The sequence below is a fragment of the Cicer arietinum genome, chromosome 4 (genome assembly GCF_000331145.2).
Source record: "Cicer arietinum cultivar CDC Frontier isolate Library 1 chromosome 4, Cicar.CDCFrontier_v2.0, whole genome shotgun sequence".
Classification (NCBI taxonomy): Eukaryota; Viridiplantae; Streptophyta; class Magnoliopsida; order Fabales; family Fabaceae; genus Cicer; species Cicer arietinum.
The window spans coordinates 14,568,134-14,585,044 of NC_021163.2; the positions used below are offsets into that span (position 1 = coordinate 14,568,134).

The 16,911-nt window shown below is 28.6% G+C and overlaps 3 protein-coding genes across 3 annotated transcripts; 2 read left to right on the plus strand and 1 right to left on the minus strand.

The window, feature by feature from the left end:
* Positions 1–467: 467 nt before the first annotated feature.
* Positions 468–3,204, minus strand: LOC101496423 (probable prolyl 4-hydroxylase 9). Its single transcript, XM_004496838.4, has 8 exons — positions 2,878–3,204; positions 2,678–2,791; positions 2,058–2,215; positions 1,848–1,950; positions 1,673–1,765; positions 1,293–1,358; positions 1,087–1,206; positions 468–763 (listed from the first exon to the last, which is right to left on the minus strand). Exons 1-8 carry the CDS (start codon positions 2,983–2,985, stop codon positions 668–670), a joined length of 858 nt encoding a protein of 285 aa, XP_004496895.1. The 5' UTR covers positions 2,986–3,204; the 3' UTR covers positions 468–667.
* Positions 3,205–5,438: 2,234 nt separating this feature from the next.
* Positions 5,439–8,193, plus strand: LOC101496755 (probable E3 ubiquitin-protein ligase RHY1A). Its single transcript, XM_004496839.4, has 3 exons — positions 5,439–5,738; positions 5,922–6,106; positions 7,499–8,193. The coding sequence occupies exons 1-3, from the start codon at positions 5,559–5,561 to the stop codon at positions 7,899–7,901; spliced, it is 768 nt and encodes a 255-aa protein (XP_004496896.1). The 5' UTR covers positions 5,439–5,558; the 3' UTR covers positions 7,902–8,193.
* Positions 8,194–13,802: 5,609 nt separating this feature from the next.
* On the plus strand, positions 13,803–16,230 carry LOC101497065 (probable protein phosphatase 2C 63). The gene is made up of 4 exons (XM_004496841.4): positions 13,803–14,263; positions 14,635–15,008; positions 15,361–15,597; positions 15,685–16,230. Exons 1-4 carry the CDS (start codon positions 14,005–14,007, stop codon positions 15,946–15,948), a joined length of 1,134 nt encoding a protein of 377 aa, XP_004496898.1. The 5' UTR covers positions 13,803–14,004; the 3' UTR covers positions 15,949–16,230.
* Positions 16,231–16,911: the final 681 nt, after the last annotated feature.

Sequence of the window (16,911 nt, forward strand, 5' to 3'; positions counted from 1 at the left end):
GTAAAATATTTGTTTTGTTGAAATTATTTTTTAAATAAAGAATTTGTGAATATTATTATCAAATTCAACACACCTCTCGATTTACTTATAATTTGTCAATATATAATTGATTTGATCATATTAAAAATGACATATAATCAATATAAGTGAATATTAATAAATATTTTTTTTATAAATGAAAAACAATTATGAAATGTGACTTTTGAATTTTTTTAACTATTAATTATATATAGAAAAAATTAATTTAATTGTTAGAATTAAAATTTTAATTTAATTAATTTTTATTGGCTCATGATACTTATGTATACCATTCGTGTATTTTAAATTTTTTTAATGACAGTTTTAATCTTAAAATATAAATAAAAAATTGTCTCGTAGTAAATTTGATTTTACTATTCTTTCAAAGTAACTTTTTGACTATATAAGGTTTCTTATATATCACCATAGATAAATTAGTTTCATCAATAAGGATAAATCACCAAATGCCTGGTTTCAAGACACATCAATAAAACTAAAACAAAAAAAAAACTAGCATCTGAGCAACATTACAACTATTCAATATTCATACATCATTAAGAAAATATTTAGCACCGATATATAAAAAATGAAGCATATGTGGCAATGTGCACATGGATTAATAAAAGCAACCTCCATGAAAGAAAAAAAACTAGTAGCTAGTGTTGGGTTGTACTTTATCATTAATCCACTTTGTTGCGACCCATTTCTCCCCCTTTATCACAGGACAACTTCCATGTAGAGAAATCTGCATAAATATTTAATCTGATTGATGAAATAGCAAAAGATATTTGCTCTAATTGATAAAATAGAATCTTCTCTTGTATCAAAGATCGGTTGTTAATATATATAATAAAACCATTCATTTTTATTTATTTATTTTTATTTAAAATAAATACATTTACTTTTTTTAATTAATTTCTGTTTATATTTCCTTACAGTAGAAAGAAGAAAGGAGTATGTTATAATAATAATAACTCTTTTGTCACATAATTTCTACATGTATTTTTATTTCCCTTTAACTTAAATGAAAATTTATTACTCCATGTGTACTACAAAGTTAAAGAATACCTTGTCAATTTTCCCATTTGGAAACACCGAGTAAAATAAAAGTCCATCACCTTGTTGGGGCTTCACCTTCAAACCAATGCATTTTTCGTAGTCATACTCTGAATCCATATTTAAGCCATCCTGAAAATTGGAGTACGTGATTAAATTATTACTTACACAAAGATTCACAATGTAAAATATAACAATAGATTCTCCAATTAATCAACCTCATAAGGGAACATTGTTTCTCCTCCAACTTCTACACTTGATAGGTATAATAAGAAGGAAGCAACCTGGACAAGTCAAATGGAATCAATGTCAAGGAGATCCATGACAAACAATCAAACGACTAAAACCAACAAGACATGTTAAGACTATGATAAAGATCAAGTCTAGAATTGGTTTAAAATGTTATCTTAACATTTGATTTTATGAAATGGAGATTGAATATGAATTTGTTTCAACTTTCAAAACATCAAATTCTTACTAAAAAACATTGCTGATAAACATATCTTTACATGCATGCACACAGTTAAACATTGGAGAGTCTGCTCATGAGTCTTATAAGAAAAAGTGTTGGCAAGATGTACTTGTTAATATAATATACCCTTTGGCTCACATAACCATATTCAGCTGGATCGAAAGCATCATAATGAGAATCATATTTTTGGCCAACTTCATATCTCAATATATTGAAATCCTGCAAAACAGTGTGAGAGCATCATTATTGAGTAACTCATACATACATAAACACTATGAAACTAAATTAAAAAGAGACATACTTCTCCATATGTCCTTGGGATCATAGTAACCTTTGCAATTTTCCTCTCAATGAAGTCTAAGATGTTAGATTTGTCTTCTGATGCACTGATGAATGTGCCTGAACTGTTTCCACCTAAAAATTAGCATTGATCTGTACATACAGCAACACAAATGTATCTCTAAACATATGCAACAACATCTCTTATCTTTCAAAATCAAATTGACACTACCTTGTTCTTATGCTTTTGGTGTTCTCAGTATCTTCTCCTTCTCTCAAAGCTAATCGTGATGGTTCAAGTTTTGGCTTTGCCATTTTGATTATCTGTTGACATATTTCTGCACTTGTAAAGTTTGGAAAGTAAACTACTCGTGGTCTCCAGCTTAAAACCTGCATAAAATACAAGATGATCATATTAAAGTAACTAAGGGACAAAAAAATAAGTAGTTTCTATTTCAAGTCTTCATTTCAATTGTTCATGTAAACTCTGAAACACCGTCGTTGAACGACAACAAGTTGATTACATTCAATTAATTAATTTATTTAAATGAGTATCCGTGTCGTTGTGAATGTCGATTTGTGACAAGGAGAACACCGATGACTTACTATTTTCTAGCATTTTTTCAAATATCTGGAAATATTGTATTTAAATTTTTTGTAGAATGTATTATTTAATTTTTAGCACTCCCAACCAATAATGGTATAATAGCTATAAAGGAGCCCAATTGCAGTCACATTGATTGCATTTGTCTATAAGATATATTTTATTGCAATATAAAGATGAACAGCATAACTGAAATCGCAATTTATAACCGCTCCGAAGGGATGTTGAATAAAAAGAAGAAAAATCACCTGAAATGGGATTGATTCAACAGAGGGTTCTCCAGATTTACCATGCTGGACAGGGTCGAATTGTTTGTTTATTGATTGGGAGTGTATATTGGAGTGGGGTCCCTCAAGCAAATCCTACAATAATTGTGAATGATGATAATGAGTAATGAAAAGGAACAAGAAGGCAGCAAAGGAATGAAACAAGTTAAAATGAGAGAGACCTGAAAGAGGAGAGGTGATAGAAAGAGACCAAAAAAGAAAAAAAAGGTGCAAAGACAAAAAATAAGTATTCCCAATTTGAATTTGGAGGTTCTCCCTTTGGGTTTCATAGCTCCCCTGTAATTTAGTTGTTTATCGTCCTCCGCAACAAGAAATTGGGGTGAGATAACAGTAATAAATTATGGTCGTGGGTCACTGTCTGTGTATAATAAATTAATAATAACATGTTACCGGACGCAACCATGGCGGGAGAGTTTATTGTGCTTTTGGTTCAATTAAATGCGATCACAGGTTACAATCTAAACGTCTCCACTTTTTGGGTTACGTTTGCCGTGTGCCATTCTAATTCCTATTTTTTTACCTTATCCCATCCACTAAGCGGACAACTTCATCACCCCTTTTTATATCAAATCACAAACTTCTCATTTTTCTATTCGGGGGAATATCGGTTTAGGAATTCAGATAAGTTATTATATTTAGTAACTTAATAAAAATATAATGTAATATAACAATCGTTAAGAATTTATTATACCTTTAGCATAGCTAGATTATTTCAACCGATTTTCATGTGGAATTGCTTGATTATATTGTTGTTTTGGCTGATAAAATGCATTCCTATAAAATTGAGATTTGGTGGGAACAGACAAGTAAGGCAACTAGAGTGGCGCAGTTCTTATATTCAGTAGTTTTCATTTTAGATGCTGTTGTATTGGTCTTTGACTTTGATAAAGCTCATATAATCCTTCTTTTTTTTTTTTTGAAAAAAAAACTAATCATTTTAGTTATTGATGTTAAAAGTAGATATTAACTCTCTTAAAATATTGACATTGACGCATATGTGTAACAATCGTAATGTCACCTATAATGATGATGTTGTAAACGACCAAAATGAAAATGAAAGTGAGACACGTGTGTTCTCCATTAAAATCTCAAATATACAACATAAACATTTTTACAATAAGTGAAACAGCAAGCACACTAGGAGCTTCGCAACTTTAGATTTGATTAAGTCATGATACATGATCAACAACGTATGCTTATCGTGCTTCTTCAACAATGACTAAAAACATCATGAAGAAAATATGAAATTCAAGTAGGATTTGACTTAGCTGTAAAAAAAAAAATCAAGTTTGAGTAGGAAATGCTTAGAAGATATTTGATTAATTAAATTATGAGAAAAGGAACTTAAAAAAAACACATGGGACATATTAATCTTTAACAAAATAAATGATTCATTTTAATATCTAATAAAAATAAAGTATAACTCTTTAATTTATGAATCACAATCTATCATTGAATTATATAAAAATTGATGACCCATATTGTTAAGTAACTAATGATTCATTTTAATATCTAATAAAAATAAAGTATAACTCTTTAACTTATGAATCACAATCTATCATTGAATTATATAAAAATTGATGACACATATTGTTAAGTAACTAACAGATATCGTAAACTTCTTACAACAACACAAAAAAAACGTTCAATCTCTTATTTAAAATTCAATTATAAAAATAAGAAGAGATAAATATTTTAAACTATGAGTGAAAACAAAATCCTAAACCTAGAGTTGTTTTCAACATATTTAGCTACAACAACCAGTGGTTGAACATCCAAAAGAATCTTTAATATCATTTTCATTTTTTATTTTCGTATTTTTGTTTTTAAATCGCAATCTATTTCTTTATCCACAATAATTTCGTTCATTTTCATGAATTATTATATGTCATATTGAGTTAAAAAAATAAAAAATTTGATTAAAAAATTACAACATAATCAATATATTCCAATTTTTATAGTAAGAACTAATATATCTTATGTATTTTATATAAGAGACTAAAATACCTCTGTATTTTTTTAATTAAATTAAAATCCTAGACAATAAGAAAGTATGAAATTGATATAGTGACCGCCACCCAAGTAATTGGATTTTAAATTTAGAGGAAAGGGAAATTAGAATTTTGAATCTTTTCTATATTTGGAATTTTAATGGAGAAAATTCCTATCTCATTTTCATTGTATTGCGACCGAAAGGTACATAAATATCACGATAAACTATTTCAACTATAATTTATAATTAGTAATCATATTATTTTAAAATAATTATTGTATTTAAGCATTTTATACAGATTACAAAATATAAATAAAATAGAGAGAGAAAAGTTAATTTTATCAAAATATATTTATAAATTATTGATTGATTTCAATTAATATAAATATAAAATATAAATATAATAAATTAAAAGTGGTGTATTAATTAAATAATAAAGTTAATAAAAATAAATTAAAGATATAATAGAAACCAAAAACACAATTATTTTAAGATAATTTGTTCTTTTAAATGCGATTGTTATGAGAGAGAATATTATATTTTCTATACATCATTAATTTATTTTAAATGAATTATCCTCCATTATAGAAATGACAAAATTTGTATCCATTATACATCTGGACAAAATTGTGATTTACCCCTCCTTTTAATTTAAAACAAAAAATAAAAATTAACAGTCAAAGTTAAGTGGAAGTTTCGTGGAAAGTAAAAAGAATTGGACCCAAAAATGTATCGCAGTTACAGTGGATTTTTCGCGGAAGTTGCATTTACTCCTTTCTCTTTCCATTTTCTCTTCATATCGCACCTAACACCGCCAAAAGAGAAGCAGTTAATCGCTTTTAGCGGTGTATGACGAGCGCTTCGGAATTATTCCACATCAGGAGGCACCGATTGGGACGAAATGATCTCGATTCAGCTTTCCACTCTTCCCCCACTCCAGATTTCCATCACCACCGCCTTCACGACTCCGACGACGACGATTCTCTCCGCACCCGCCGCCACTACAACGTCCGCCGCATCCGTCACCCGGTACGATTCTCTACTCTCAATACATATTTCTTTCTATTAATGCAGTATTTAACCTACATATTGAAACTCTGAAATATTATAAAATGTTGTATTCGTAATGTTTATTGAATTAACAAAAATTGAAAATCCAATAATTGATACTAGTAAATTGAGGTTCTGATTATTATTTTATGATACTACTAGGAGCGTACATTTGATAGATTTGATGGAAGGTATCGTCGGTCTCTAGTAAATGATAGCGTTGATTCGGGAGAAAACGTGAGAGCTACTCCAAGAGCGAGTGCCAGTGACAGATTACCTGTAGGTGTGGTACTTGCGCGTGAAAGACTCCTACAGAGGTTGAGAGGAGAGCCTGTTGATAGAAACAGGTTTGCTTTTAACTTAATATTCAATTTTATTCTTTCATTTTCTTCGTTAATGTATGCTATATATACTATTTTTGCTATATTTGTAAAATAGATATTCCTGGTAGTACTATATCAAATGTTAGGTTCGGTATTTGAGGTTAACTTGTGAGAAGGAAATGCCAGCATGTGAAAATACATGAATTTATTTGTGACTTGACTTGATTGTAAGGTGAGCAACTAAGGTCATATATTGAAATTGTAAGGGTCCAACAGTTTAGTTTTTAAATTTGCAAAATTGTAACTTAGTCTTTTAAGTTAAAGAACCTATATTAATTTAGTCCCTTTAATTTCCTCCCCTTTCTGCTTAATTTCTGTTCGTATGTCACTGGCTGACAGCCTGACACACACAGATTCCCTTCGTCCCTTGTCTTTGTATGCTGCCAGTCAGTCACTGATTTCCTTGTTGGTGGTATTTAATTGATTTTGGATACTTCCATTTAGGGCTCATTTTGATTTTTTCTTCTGTTGTTTGAACACAAAAGATGCTCTTCAAAATATATTTTTTATTAATTTGATTTCTTACATAAATAAGAATCCCTAACTGATTTATTAAAAAGAAATGAAATCTCTAACTGACAATGATATATCATGAGAAATCTTTGCTAATGTCATTAAATTCTATAAAAAAAAGCAGACTGAAGACTAATAGAGAGCGTGAGAGACCTGATTGCAACATTAAGAAAGATCTTATGACTCAAATTGCATAATTGAAACTACAGAGACCAAAATCACACAAATGCAGAAGTAGGACGACTAAAAGTGTAGCTATTCTTTTTATTTCTGTCAGATCTTGTATGTTGGTCCTCTGTGCTGCAGACAACACTTAAGCATATATCAATGTATTTCCTCCAAAAAATGTAATTTCTTGCATATGGAATTTGGGCTTGTTGTCTTTAGTGCACTATCTGGTTTGTCTGCTTATAAATATCTTCATCTTGTTAGAGCACGTGGAGATTAATTTTTGGTCAGTATTATGGATGACTTTTGTGCATACTTATTGCTCTAGATTCAAATTTCTCTTTACTAGTGTAAAACATTTTTGGTTCCATATAATCTGTATGTTGTCTTTTCTAATTATTGGGGTTTTGCCCCACTTATTTTGTTGAGTTTATCAGGCACATACCTGTATTTTTTACAGAACTTGTCTACTCCTCAAGGAGATGCTTCTGTGGCTTCTAATAATTGGATTTTTGGTCGTTTTTCATGAGCTGTTGATTGTTAGAAAGAATTTCACTACGCATCTGACATTGCATTTTCTTCTGTATAAGTTTTTGGTCATTTATTCTTGAAGGCCTGCCATTGCTTTTGATTCAGTTTGAAGTTTTATCTTTTTTGGGGGTTTGGTTTCCTTAGGCAACATGATAGAGATTCAACGGACGAGGATCAAGAAAGTGAGTTATCAAGTGACGTTCCAACCGTTGACTCTTTAGTTACTGATTTGACTTCTCAAATGGCAAGGTCTCTGCTCTTGCAAGAACCATCCAAAAAGCCACCCGGACTCACTCAGGAGGCCCTGGACTGTTTGCACCTTGAAGTTTTTAGAAGCAGCGATATGAAATCAGAATCCAGGATACTGCAGGATTGTGGGATATGCTTGGAATCTTTCAGGGATGGAGATGAACTGATCCATTTGCAATGTGGACATAAATTTCACTCTGCTTGTTTGGATCCTTGGATTCGCAGTTGTGGAGACTGTCCGTACTGTCGAAGATGTATAGTTGTAAATTGTCACCTTCCAAAGAATGAAGCTGCTTAGTTTCTAGATTTATTTTCTTTTACTCTGTGACTGTATGAAGTGTGCTGCAATGGAGCTGTGGCATTTTGTAGTGGTGTGGTGTTTTATCTTTAAATTAAGTAGTTTTTCTTGCTTTCAACTCTGTTTCTTGTACTTTTAGTGTGTCAAAACGGGAGCCAATATGTGCCTAAGTGCCTTGCTCCCGCGAATGAGAGGAGCAGTGGTAGAGGATACAGGATTTGGAGAAATGGCCCGTTCTATATCTATGACAGCAAGGTCTTTATAGTAATATATAATCTAATTTTTCATAAAATTTTATTACTATATGCATTTATTGTGATATTTTTTAAGATATTAAGCGAAAATGTGAACATTTGAACCAACATACATACGGACAATAAAAAGTTGCAATATTATGAACTATAATAACCTCATGTTTATATAATTTAAATTTGTTCTTGTATTTCATTTTGTAAAGGTTTCTGGTAAATTTTTAGTTTATTCAAATTAAGCAATGTATTATCTAGATATACTAATATTACTCTATGTTACATTGTTTAGTATTGAATAGTGTTTCCTAAATAACAAAATTTGAATAGTGTATTTCTTTTTTAATGAAAGCATACTTTTAAGTAGAAATTAAAAGATAAATTTTTTTTATACTTAAAAATATGACCATTTTTAGAAAAAGACGTTTTTAAATTTGAATTATTTTTATAATAATTGAAATAATTTTTATCAATTAATTATTAAATGTCTTTTTAATCTTTTTTTTATTGTTGCATCTTTTACAAGAATTTGTGTACATCATATTTATTACTATTTAGTGGTTGTTGTCAAAATAATTACACAGTAGTAAAATCAAATCCTCATTTTATAATCTCGTAAAAATCACATTGGACTCCTGTGTTTCTATAGAACTGTCAGCTTTCATCTTTAGTTGGAGTTTTTTATTTATTTTATTAAATCAAATCAAATCAAAATACATCAATATTAGCTCTTTCTTAGCTAACTATACTTTCTTTTTTTAGTATAAGTCGTAATTCTTAATTGACTACGATTTAATTATAAGTCATACTAACAAGTATTTTAATAACATTTGTTAAAGAAATAAAATATAAAATAACTTTTGACTAAAAACATTCAATTTTTACAATTCTAAAATATTAAATGCATATCTTTTAAAATTTTATTTTCTCATCTAAATTCTTAACAAATAGCCTTTCCCTTTAATTATAAGGAATCGTATAACCACCAAGGGGGTCTTGGATTGTGTTGGGAGAAAAATGCATTTTAGTTTAGAAGAAAGAATACAAGTAAAACTCAAGGATTGGTTACAAAAAACTCCGGTCAACCATGTTTTGAACATCTCAAAAGCTCTAGTCTTGTTAATTAAGGTTGGCAACACTTAAAAGGCATCACGGATTCACGAGAAACCTATTAACATTTTAGTTTTCAAAATGCCTCGACAATGACAAACTCACCCTTAGCCTTTCACGCTGACAAACCCTATCTGTTCGTACACGTTACAAAGAGGATAAATCAATTCTCCAAAAACCAGACCAAACGAACATACATATGACATAACATGTTATTTTAACATAAAAATATTGAATAAATTACTATTTTGAGTCTTAAAATCGTAAACTTTGATCAATTTAAAACATTAAATTTACGATATATTAAATTACTTCTTCAAATTATTTGAAGTCATGCAAAATATTATTTTTATTAACTATGTAGGAGAATTTTTGCGTACATATTAGAAATTTCAAAAACATTTTGAATAATGTTAGAAATTATTTAAAAATAATTTAATCTTTTATAAATTTAAAATTATAAATCAATCAACGTTTACAATTTTAAGATTAAATATTGTGATTTATTCTAAAAATATTCGATACACAAAAATTTCCATAAAAATTAAAAAAAAGGAGACTAAAATATACATAAATTAAACAAGAGTTATAAATCAAGTCACACCATTTGTTGATTTTATAATTAAAACACGTTTTAGTGCGTTTGAAAAGAAGTCAAATACAAAATACGTTTAGATAAATACTTTTACTAAATATAAATATTTAATATTTAATATTTAAAATTCTCTTTTTTCTTTACAAAATTAAGAGTACAAATATAGTGTACTGAATTTTATGTTGTCATTTAGTCTTAATTATTTAATATGTTATAATTTTATTGCAAAACTATAAATTGATGATGGTGTAAAATAATTTAACACTTTTAATACATTCCTTTATTATCAAATTTTAACAAGATCTCACATATTTATTGTTTTATAAAAATACAAAAAAGTTTACCAACTTAAAAATAAAGTATTGAAACATGTCATTTTCACAATGCAAAATGGCTTATTTGGTCACTCACGTTATGTGCGTGTGTGACGTGAACAAATTGGGCGAGCAATGCGCGTTTTAGTTAACAAAAAGTCAAAAATATTTCTCATACTTGTATTCATTCTGATTCAGACACAAGAAAACTGTGTTGTAGTCTTGTAGACTGAATTATTGGATGTGATGAGATTTGAAAAAATACAAAAAAAAAGAGACGAAAGAGAATTTGTTGAAAGTGAAAAATAATTTTATTCGCGTAAAATAATTGAGTAACAGACTATTAGGACACAAGTGGACAGTGGATGCAGACTCAGACCGCAACGCAAGCAAGCTTCAAAAAAGAAAAAGGGAAATCCAAAGGAAGCAACCAAAAAAGTTGCATATGGCCGTATTTTTGTATTTATTATCACAAATTTACAATGCCCTTAGCTATGATCATTAATACTTGTTCACACTCTTTGCCTTTTAGATTGGGTTGCTTCGTAAATATTATTAAAAATGTTTTTTTTTTTATTTTTTTTTTTGAGATCATTTGTTATATTTTTTATAAAAATTAAAATTATTTTGTGTGTTTAATGTGATAAAAGTAATTTATTTAAAATCATTATTTATTATAAATAATTTTTATGAGATGTTGATGCAAATATCTTTTTATTTTAACTAATTTTTCGATTTTGTTTATATTTTGATTTTTGTCCATAAGTTAACAAACAAATCGAATCTCTTAAAAATGACTATATATTTTTGTTTTAAATAAGCGATTATTATTTTTAAATAAGTTGTAACAATTATTCAGGCTCAAGTGATATGATTATATTATAGTTTTTAAATTTATTAAAATAAATTAATTTCTATAGTAGCATAAAAAAAAATTTACACATGTATTAAATAAAATCAGATAATAGTGCTACTTTTTTAAATTAATTATTAAAATATCTCCAGCAAAGTATATGTAAATCGATTTGAATGAATGTACGTGTAAAAAAAAATACAACATTAGTATATATCAATTAAATTCTTATTAAAAATATAAAAATATTCTTGAATTATCATTGAAACTAAATATATTAACTATTCAGTTATTATTTTTGCATATATTTTATTTTATTTTATATTAAATATTAATTACTTTTCACTAGTTTTTACTGTATAGTAATAAATAAATCAAAGTTAATACTAACAAGTGTCCATGTGACATTTACTAGTGATGTAAATATAGAAAAAATTTATGAAAAATTATGTATTCAAAATTTTCAATTTTTAAAACAAAATTATATTATTTTATTCCTTAATAAGTGCCCTTAACATGCCCCATAAATTAATAACTAATAAGGTTAATTTACTAAATATATTAGTTTATATATATATATATATATATATATATATATATATATATATATATATTATTTTTATGTAAAATATTGTCAAGTGTAGTAAGATGGATGAAGTGTCTATAGTTTTTCTTTATTCCTATAATACAGTAGTGTTCATTACTTCCTACATTTGGCAAATGAGTTATAAAACTGTGAAAAATAAAGTTATCTTGCACAACGATTATCACATTTATCAAGAAGAAAAAATTATTCAAAAAAGTATAATTTTTAACCTAATTTTGAATTCTATTTTTTAATCCTACCTTCTAAGTAATACATATGTCCATGTTTTCTATTTGGGAAAAGAAAAGACTATATGTATTAAATGCAAAGTTATTTTATATTGTCGTCAAATAGTAACTTTATATTTTGCTAAATCACTTCGCTGAATAGTATGACATGAAATAATAGATTATTTATATTGAATATTAATATAATTAAGATTAATCGACTTAATAAAAAATATATTAATAGACAATATTATAATTTAAAATTATTAAAATTAAAAACAATAAAGTTGCGAACAAACTCACAACACTAAGGTCAATAGCATACAACAACAAAAAAATGTCTACAAAATGCAATAAAACATATAAATATGATAAAATTGAGGTGTCTGAAATATCATGTCTCCATAATTTTAATGTTGATAATACAAAAGTCATTGATCGAATTTGTTTTTGATTGAAGTTGATATGTCATTTTAAATAAAAAACATTGCATCAAAACAAACAAAAAATATAGCACTAAGACGACGAATAAACACAACGCTATACTTAAATCATAAAAAACACAAAAGATAACTTAAATATGTGTAAAAATTACTTATTTAAATAAAAATAAAAAACAATTTAAAGACAATTTTACATAAAAATTAACCATAAACCATATTTTTTGAATAAAAAAATAAGAACGCATCAAATAGATCAAAAGAGAAGAGGCAAGCATAGATGCGACTAGGTGACAGTGACAATTATATTAATTAAACTCTTTATATGTTGCATTTATTTATGATATTAGGAATATATTCATATTTTTTTTAATAATATACCCATAATTAGTAAGAATGATTTAATTATATAATATTTTGCACTTTTTATTTATAATAATTTTTTCAACTAGCATGAAATTATCAAATTTAATGGATTCGAGTTTAGATCTTTTTAAATATTTGATAGTATTTACGAGAGAGAAAATATAAATGATTTAGTAATTAAAATTAGGGATGTACATAAATTGGGTTGAGTCATTTTTTTTTACCAAATTCAATACCAAATCGATTAATTTTATTTGAGTTAAATTGAGCTCTCAGCCAATTATTTTACCATCAGACCAATCCAATTATGAGTGGATTGAATTGAGTTCGCATGTACAAATAAAACAAAATACTTAAATTAATTAAAAGTAGCAACAAATTTTTTAACATAGTTCAACAAATAAATTTTAACTATACATCAATAGAAAAAAATAAAATAAAAATGTATATGTCACGTCAATGAGTTAGGTTCGCAAGTTCAAAATATTAAATTCACTACACATAATTAAATTTTAATTGATTCATTCGAGTTAGACTTGAATTTAAATGAATTATGTCAAATTACTATTTTGACCCTTGATTTATCTAAATCTATAAAGACCTCTATCTAAAATATTAAATGCATTCTTTTACTTAATTTTTCTTTTTCTTCTTTGTTTTTCGTAAATAGATCCTCAAGGAATCACAACTTAAAGAATATATTGTTTAAAATAAAAATTTGAAAGTAGTGCTATAAAAATATAAAATTATTTTATACTATTAACTAATTGTAGTTAATTAATTAAATTAAATTTATAACATTATATTTAATTGGAAATAATTATTGAATATTTTATCAATGTAACAAATGTAATTACAAAATGAATAGTCATATTAATAAATATTTCAAGATACTTATTAAAGAAACTAAAAATAAAAATAACTTTTAGATAAAAAAATAATTTTTTATAATTTTAAATTATAAATTAAAAATTATACAAATTTCAATAATTATTTATATGCGTTTAAATTTATAGCAAATGCAAATTTATTAAGATTTGTCTTAACACAATTTACAGCAACATTACATTAGACGGTAAATTCATAAAAGAAAGTGATCGATAATATGAAAGGAAAGGAGTAAATGTGTTTTACAGGGAAAGAGTAAATGTTATTTAAACGCGTTGTTGTGTTATTTAAATATAAAAAAAAGAAGGAAAGAAGGGAGCATATCTTTGATTGAGGGGTCCGTCTTCCCCCTCCAAACGCGGCATCCATCCCACCATACCACTCACTTTTCATTTCAATTCATTCCCCAAACCCTCCCTTCTCTCTCCGATTCACCTTATCATTATCATCTTCAATCCCTCACCGTTCGATAGATCATGCTGCGTTTGTGCTTCACCCCTCTCGATTATTGCTTCCGACGTCGCGGTGCCTCCGATTTTCTTCTCTGGCACACCGACTTGAAACCTCACGCCTCCGGTGATTTCTCCATCGCTGTTGCTCAGGCTAATTACAGCCTTGAAGATCAGAGTCAAGTATTTACCTCCCCTTCTGCCACCTACGTCGGTGTCTACGACGGACACGGTGGTCCCGAAGCTTCTAGATTTGTCAACAACCGTCTATTCCCCTATTTACACAGTAATTTATAATTATCCTCTAATTTTCTTCAATTATTTATTTACTTTTTTGTGGTTTATTATTTTGTCTAATTTTGATTTTTCTGGTTTAAAGATCCAATCTTCGTGTTCATTTTGCTTATTGTTTATTTCTATTAGTATTTTTTAATTAAAAAAGATGATATTGCTGGCTCAGTAACTTTTGAGTTGAGAATTGAGATGCTACCTTGTTACGTTCATGGGTTGTACTTGAGAATGAAAAATGAATAATTAAAATTTTGTATGTTTTGTGTGACTCTGATGGATAGTATTAAGTTATAGACTAAAACTATGTTTTTTTGCTAATGGTATTTGTTGTTTCACTGATAACTTGTTTGTGATTTTGATCTGTAGAGTTTGCTTCTGAGCAAGGGGGATTGTCAGTGGATGTGATAAAAAAGGCGTTTAGTGCAACTGAAGAGGACTTCTTGCATTTGGTTAAGTTATCGTTACCCGTTAGTCCCCAGATTGCATCTGTGGGATCGTGTTGTCTTCTTGGTGCAATTTCTAATAATGTGTTGTATGTTGCCAACCTCGGAGACTCCAGAGTTGTTCTTGGCAGGAAGTATTCTGAGAGCAAGAATTGTCCGGTGGAGGCTGTGCGCTTGTCAACAGATCATAATGTAGCCGATGAGGAGGTCAGGAGAGAAGTTGAAGCTCTACATCCTGACGATTCACACATAGTGGTTTATAGCCGTGGAGTTTGGAGGATTAAGGGAATCATACAGGTATAAATATACTGTTAATCTTTTATTAACAAGTTTGTTTTTGCTTTATAGCATACTCGTCTAATTGTGATATGATATTGCTGTAATCTCTTCAGACGTTTATATTGCTGTTATCTACAATTACATCGTCGGAGTAAAATCTGTTCCATCTATTTTATGTGTTTGCTTTCAATCCTTCTTTACATACTTTTTATGTTTATTATGAACATGATGTATTTCCAGCATTTTATGTGCTTGTTTCCCTTATCATAGAGAGGTATTGCAGGGGGAGGGAGGGTCTATTTTATTTTTTCTGCTGATAAATGCGGTCAGGGACTCAGGGTAGCTGAGGTTAACAGTTTTGGTATTACAGGTGTCTAGATCTATTGGTGATGTGTATTTGAAGAGACCAGACTTCTACAGAGACCCCATTTTTCGGCAATTCGGAAATCCTATTCCTTTGAAGCGTCCTGTAATGACAGCCGAACCATCAATCATTATTAGAGAGCTTGAATCAGACGATTTATTCTTAATATTCGCTTCAGATGGCCTTTGGGAACAATTAAGTGACGAAACAGCAGTTGATATTGTTTTCAAATATCCAAGAGCTGTGAGTGTCTTCGATTACTTGTACTCTGCGCATAATACAGTTTCATTATTTTTACATGGTTTTCTGTTTGTATTATTATACCTGCAGGGAATTGCCAAGAGACTAGTAAGAGCTGCTCTTCAGGAAGCTGCAAAGAAGAGAGAGATGAGATATGCTGATATAAAGAAAATTGACAAAGGAATTAGACGACACTTCCATGATGATATTACTGTTGTTGTAATCTATCTTGATCACCATGAAGGTTCTTCTAGTGGTAGATTTAAGCAAACTGCTGTTACAACTGCCCCTATTGATATATTTTCCCTAAATGGTGATGAAGCAGAGAAGAGTATGCTCGGTTCTGTTGCTTAAATAGTGAAAATGCTTCAATGGATCGTACACTGACCTTATTTGGGATGAAATTATTCATAAGTAGATGAATATTGTTTGGTAAAATGAAAGGAAATTTTCAAGTATAAAGTGCAAATTAGAAGTTACTACCGCATAGATAGTGACCACAAGTTGCTGACATATTCTTGGTGCAGATTAGCATATGTATAGTTGTGAAATTTTTATTTTTGGGTTTTGATGAGATAGTATCAATTTTGTTTATTTGGAAAGAAAATAAAATTGTATTTATTGGTTACTCCTTTATATGGATCTATCGATAATGTTGGTGAATTATTAGAGGTACGAGGTAAGCGATATGTTTCGCCCGCCAACAAAAAATGCTGTCTTGGCAGGTGGATATTTTTGCTAAGCACAGTGGTGTATTGATTACTACATTTACAACTACAACATGAAATTGCAGACAAAATCCTTAATTGTGCCTTATCCCGTAGAAAATGTGACAGGAATGTGATCAAGCGGTGGAGCAGTATGCTTTTATTTATCAGAATCAGATGCATTGATTTCTTGAGATAAGATTTCACTTTCTGTGTCTTGAAATGACTGTTGAAACTTTTTGAAGAGATTAATTATCAATCGGACCAAAAAAATATTTTTTTATAATGGTCAAATTTGTGATAAGTTTGTAGAACGTTGAGTTTGCATTTTTCTTAGCCTAATCAAAGAAATAAGTACTGATAAGGACAATAGACTAAGCTCCAAATAAATCATGGATAAAATTTTGTCGATAAAATGGAATAAAACTAATTAAGTTTGTAGCAAAAATACGGAGTATAAATTTAAAGGGAATGAATAGGAGCTGCAGAAGGGTTGATAATATATGAAGATTAAACCTTTTTGTTATGATTAAAAATTTAGATTAGGAAGAATAAGTTTCATATACTATAATTGGCAGAACTTTAGCCAATTAGCAATGTCACGAGAAAT